Below are 6,372 nucleotides of genomic sequence, written 5' to 3'. Positions count from 1 at the left end.
AAGGAAAAATAAGATACTTTTATTTTTCATTAAATTGAATGAGAATTGTCTGTACTTTTTACTTTTTAGCAATTCAGACAAAACTTAGTGAATACCAATAAAGTAATTAAGGGGCCGGTTGGAATAAGGAGTCTATCAAAGGGATGCCTACAGCTTGGTAGTAGACAGTGGAGATCGAACCTGGTGCCTTTCGCCCGAGACACCCCACCCAGACACTACACAGACATCTCAGTCTGACCTCCCGTGTTCTCTCTCCGCCACCACAGGGGGTACGTGCGTATCGAGGACCAGTCGTACCTCATTGAACCCCTCGCCGAGGAAGGGGAGACAGACCAGCAGGAAGCCACCGGAGAAGGGGAGGGGCTTCACGCCGTGTACAACTCCAGACACCTGAGACAGAGGAGGAGCTCCTGTGGCCATGACAACGAGGAGACCGTCTTTGACCACGGGTCGATCCCCTCCGGACTGTTCCGTCTCAGTAAACCGGTACATTTAAAACGCTGGCCAATCGAAACAGGTTCATGCTAAGACTCGATGAAGACAGATATTGAGATGTATTGCCTTGTTCTTGTGGTGGACTATGCAGAGGTACGGTGGCTTTCCTAACGTATTCTCATATTACTGTGATTATAACGGGTTACCCTCAATATTCATTCACATTTTGTGCTGCATTTCTAGTACAAGAAGTCCGGCAGCAGGCAGACTTTGGCAGCGAGGATGCTTGCGGTGGTGAACCACGTGGACAAGGTACCAGCTGGGGGAAGCAGGGCACTCCGGCCCCGACTGCATGAGGGCCTTTTACTGCTCACTGTTTAGTTGTTAACAGTTAGACGGGGAAAATTCCAAATTGTAGTCAGAGCAGAATACCTAGTGCTCGTTTTACACCTAACGTCATTTCTAGCTACTGGGGGACCATAGGCAGGCTAGGGGAACTCACTTTAAGGTTAGAAAACCTCATAAAGTGACATTTTCATGCCACGGGACTTTTAAGGGAAGTTGAATGAAAATCGTTACTGTTTATGAGATGCTTTTATCCAAAGCAGCTAACAGTAGATTCAGATACTTGTCATTCAGGAGCAGCTAGGTGTTTGGGGCATCTTGCTCAAGGATTCCTCCTTGTAGACTGCACCCCTCTGGAAATTAAACCGTTCCCTTTGGGCAGGAAATCAAACATTGAGACATTGCCATACAATAAAATTAACAAGGAAAAAAAAGAACAAACTAGTGTGTGTATGTGTGTGAAATATTTAGGGATTTCTTGACATTTGTCGTTAAGACTGTCCTTGTGCTTTGCTGATTTTTCGCATCCTTCTGAACACTGACCATACCTATAGCAGCAAGAAGGGGGCGCGCTTTCACTTCTACAAATAGCCGCTATAATGGTTCCCTATTTTTAATATAAGGCTGGATTTTTCAGCTGTGGGGGGGGATTCAGACCCTTATATTCAATTCGGGCAATGTGTGTGCCTGTTCGATCATGCCAGCTAACTATAGATATTTCCCATGAGCTGTTACCATCATAACCATTCGATTATATACGTGCTTTATTAGTCATAATTCAAAATATTCTGTTGTCTCCAGAGGACTGAGCTGGTCCACCAAGCCACCGGTGAGTGGAGGAAGAGCCGGCGGGAGAGACTGAAGGCTGGGCCAACGCCAGGGGGCAGGACACCAGAGACCTGCTGGGATCCAAGGGGCTGGAAGGACCCCCCAGGGTGTGCTGCTAGGATAACCAACAGAGAGCTCTGGAGAAACATCTGCTCAGTTTAGAGGATTTAGACTGAAGAAACAGGAAGGATCGTCGGCTGAACACACGAGAACATTCAGTTGGTTCGACTGAGTTGTTTATTACCAATATGCTTTAACAACGAATATAACTGAAAAAAGTCACTTACAAGTACAAAATAAACAAAATGACTAAAATAATAGTAGTAACACACATTACAGATCATTAGCATTTGTCCACGTGTCATGACTCTCTTTGCGCCTTTATTTCTAAACGGCGCCTAACGACACACGGGGCAACTTATTCACACCATCAGGGAGGTGAAACACATAAACGTGTGATTGGGTTATTCATTCCCATGCTGCTGGCTACTCAGAGCAGGTACCGCGGTCCACGGCCCTCGTGCCAACAGCGTCGGGATCTCTCCCTCCCCTCGCGCCGTCCAGGCAGTCAGTGGGCGTGGCTTATGGGGAGGAGGACTCCGCACGAGCGGGAGGGTCAACGTCACCATAGTGATTCACTACAGCGGAACTCGCCCAGTGGGAGTTCAGTTGTACAACATCTATTTTAGATCCACCAATCTAAATGGAGTGACTTTTGACATGTGAACACACTTAATGCGTAATGTACGACAATAATGAACACAAGATGAGCTAGAGAAGAGGGCAGAGATAAGAGAGAGGAGAGGAGACGATGGAGAGAAGAGGAGAGAGGAGAGGATGGAGAGAGGTGAGCTGACCAGACAAAGTCACGGTACTCACACACATGGGGAGAATCTTTACATGTAGTCACTGTCACCTTTGTGTAACACATGACCTTTGTGTAATTGTGTAACACATGTTGGGTTGTTGTATATTGGAGATTAATTTACTGGGTCATCAACGACAAACTTTTACATTTCTTCAATGATTTAAAACGTTCCATCAATCTCGAAAATCATCATAATAAGGGTTTTAGAAATAAACTATTTTATTTTTTGTACTACACTTTTTTATTACAGAAACAGTATTTATACTGAACACCATTGGACTGGAATGTATCTATTCCCCTGAAATGATCCATTACAATGTAGGCAATGTAATGTAGGCCTAAAATTTGCCTTTTCTTTTTATTAAAATCACATTGAATTGTTTTGTTATTCAATATTCAGAAGTTAAAACCAATAGAAATGTTAAAAAAAAATCGAATTATTATTTATACATGTTAATCCTCTAAACATGTTCTACATAACTGCAACAAATTGTATATCTTTAAACGTGTAAAATAAATAAAGGGAAAACACACACATAAATGGAGTGTAATATAACCCTTTATAAAGGGTTATATTAGACAACTGCAGGGTTCATTCTTAAAGATATTCTCCTCGTTAAATGACAGCAGTATGACATTAATGCAGACATCTGAGATCTCAAATAGTAGAGATTCTAATTCTATTGTAATTCAGGAAACAACATTAGTTGTTTTGGTCGTTTGATTATTTTATTATCAAACAAAGGTCCTAGTCTGTTTGATTGACAGGTGAGATGATCAGGGGGGCAGAGTTTCTACCTTCTTCATGATACCATGGATCGAGGATTGGATAGAGAGGCTCAGTAAAGGTGCAGCCAGTAGCAGAGTAGATATGAACCCTGGCTTCCACATCATAGAAGGAGACCAGACCCTCATCATAATCAACAAACACCCCCACCTTCTGGAGCTCAGCTCTCGGAGGGAGACGGACATCAGGGTTATCAATGAATACCAACCCATCCTCGTCGTAGTAAAGAGTCCAGTAACCCGTCTCAGGGGTCCACTCTGTCTTACCTTTTCTGTCGATGGACTCTCTGGCAACTCCTAACCACCATGCAGTCTTGTCTTTAACCTGGACCTCAAAGTAAAATCTCCCTGAGGAAAAGCTCTGCCTCGTGAGAACAAATGTATACTCTGTAAATCTCTTAGGGTTGTCTGGGACTTCCTTATCTTCATCTCCATAATGTACTTGTTTCCCATCCTCAGACAGGATGAGCGTGGGATGAGCTGTATCAGGATCCAGAGTCACATCTACTTCATACTGCTGGACCATCTTCAGTTCAGCATCACGCAGCTTCTTCATCTCCATGTTAAGTGTCTCCTCCAGCTGATCCAGGGATCTCGTCAAGGTCTCTATGTATGACGGAGGACGGACCTCCACCGTGGTCCAGTCCCTGGTGGGTGGAGGATCCTTCAGGGATCTGAAGGTCTGGAGGAATTGGAGGTGGTCTTCAGTGTGTGAGAGCCGCTTCACCTCTGAGCTTCTATCGGTCAGATCTTCTATTTCCTGCTCCAGCTCTTTGATGAGGTCTTCAGCTCGTTTCACTGTGGATTTCAGTTTCTCTTGAACCGTTTGGTTGAATTCCTCCTGGCCCTTTTCAACACAGCCTATCAGAGCAGCGAAGACCTGCCCACCATGGGCTATCTCTCTGTCTGCGTCTTTGTTGCTCAGTTCCACTGTGTCTTTGATCTCCTTAATCTTTTGTTTTCTCTCCTGGATCATTTGCTGAACGTCAGTCTCCGTCTTCCCCAGCTGGGCCGTCTTCACTTCATATTCCTCCTTTAGAGGTACAACAGGATGGGACTTGTGGTCTGTCACTGTGCACAACAGACACACACACACCTGTTCAGTCTGGCAGAAGAGCTCCAGAAGTCGGTCGTGTTTCTTACACATCCTGTCTTCCAGACGGTCCATAGGCTCGACCAGCCGATGTTTCTTTAGGCCAGCGACTCTCTGATGTGGCTCCAGGTGGGTTTGGCAGTAAGAGGTAAAACACATTAGGCAGGACTTCACGGCCTTCTGCTGGGTCCCAGTACAGACGTCACAGGGAACTTCTGCTGGTTCAACACAAGGCTGCTCTTTTACTCGTACGGTTGTTCTAAACTGAGCTGCCAGCTCTGATAAGAAGGTATTGACCTGTATATCAGGTCTTTTATGGAAAATCTCGTTGCAAACAGGACATTTGTACTGGACTTGTTCATCCCAGAACTGTGTAATACAGGTTCTGCAGAAGTTGTGTCCACATGCGGTGGTAACTGGACTGTTGAACACATCCAGACAGATGGAACATAAAAAGTTCTCTTCAGACCACGAAGTGTTAGCACAGGCCATTCCTAGACACAGACGACAAGGTTTATGTATTGAGCAATTATCGATTTCTAATTCCATAACGGGAAGAGAGGTTTTAACTTTCTCAAAGTTGTGCTGTTTTACTTACCTTGTTCTTACTGTCAGACTTTTTGTTCCAAAATGCGTTTTATTTTTCTCCTGAAAGGGAGAACAGCTTCGACGTCTGTTGTTTTGGTTTCTATAAATGTTAAGTTTCGTTTCCTCAATATAACGTCCTCTCCTCTCCTCCCCTAACACATGGCTCCTCCCCTAACACCTGGCTCCTCACCTAACACCTGGCTCCTCCCCTAACACCTGGCCCCTCCCCTAACACCTGGCTCCTCCCCTAACACCTGGCTCCTCCCCTAACACCTGGCTCCTCCCCTAACACCTGCCTCCTCGCCCACGGTAAATGGCTGCACTGCATTCATGCACTGTGTCGGCCTCTTCAAATGCGTTGATGTGTCTTCTCCTCTTTCTGGAGTTAAAAGAGAGCCGGAGCAAAACGAGAGACATTGGGGGGATTTAGTTGGGGTTTGCGACTGTAACCGTGATGATTAAACGGTGTTGATCTCTCCGGGTTTCCGGGGCTTCCCCGAATACTTTTTATCTAACCCCAAACCGATTTTCAACAGAAACAGACTAGCAGAATAGCTGTTTTTTTGGCGCTACGCTGCTGTAGGAACTCTCCCCGATGTGCACGCGCACAGCATACGAGCAGCAGAGCTGAGAGCAGCAGACAGCGATACAGTCTGTGATACAGATACAGCCCCGTTTGAAGTACTAGTTCACCCCCTGCTGCTAAAAGTGGGTCTCTCACGCAGACACACACGCACACACACACACACACACACACACACACACACACACACACACACACACACACACACACACACACACACACACACACAACTCACTTCAAACTATAGATATTTCCCTTGCGCTGTTACCATCATAACCATTCGATTATATACGTGCTTTATTAGTCATAATTCAAAATATTCTGTTGTCTCCAGAGGACTGAGCTGGTCCACCAAGCCACCGGTGAGTGGAGGAAGAGCCGGCGGGAGGGACTGAAGGCTGGGCCAACGCCAGGGGGCAGGACACCAGAGACCTGCTGGGATCCAAGGGGCTGGAAGGACCCCCCAGGGTGTGCTGCTAGGATAACCAACAGAGAGCTCTGGAGAAATATCTGCTCAGTTTAGAGGATTTAGACTGAAGAAACAGGAAGGATCGTCGGCTGAACACACGAGAACATTCAGTTGGTTCGACTGAGTTGTTTATTACCAATATGCTTTAACAACGAATACAACTAAACAAGTAGCCTACACAATAAACAGAATTACTAAAATTATAGTGGTAAGCCTATCAAACATTACAGATCGTAAAAAGTTGTGCACGTATCATTGACTCTTTGCGCCTTTATTTCCTAAAGGCGACTAACGACACACTTGGCGACTTATTCACACCATCAGGGAGGTGAAACACATATAAACGTGTGATGGAGTTATTCATTCCCATGCTGCTG

The 6,372-nt window shown here is 45.4% G+C and overlaps 1 protein-coding gene across 1 annotated transcript; it reads right to left on the bottom strand.

Moving 5' to 3' along the window:
- Window positions 1-2,060: 2,060 nt before the first annotated feature.
- LOC307071239 (E3 ubiquitin-protein ligase TRIM39-like) lies at window positions 2,061-5,046 on the bottom strand. The gene is made up of 2 exons (XM_079730194.1): window positions 4,954-5,046; window positions 2,061-4,849 (listed from the first exon to the last, which is right to left on the bottom strand). The coding sequence occupies exon 2, from the start codon at window positions 4,845-4,847 to the stop codon at window positions 3,225-3,227; it is 1,623 nt and encodes a 540-aa protein (XP_079586320.1). The 5' UTR covers window positions 4,848-4,849; window positions 4,954-5,046; the 3' UTR covers window positions 2,061-3,224.
- Between the last annotated feature and the right edge of the window lie 1,326 nt (window positions 5,047-6,372).

Source organism: Pollachius pollachius, assembly GCF_949987615.1.
Source record: "Pollachius pollachius genome assembly, chromosome: 2".
NCBI classification, from domain to species: domain Eukaryota; kingdom Metazoa; phylum Chordata; class Actinopteri; order Gadiformes; family Gadidae; genus Pollachius; species Pollachius pollachius.
The sequence above is the reverse complement of the archived record's forward strand: the minus strand, read 5'-3'. Positions and strand labels throughout refer to the sequence as shown.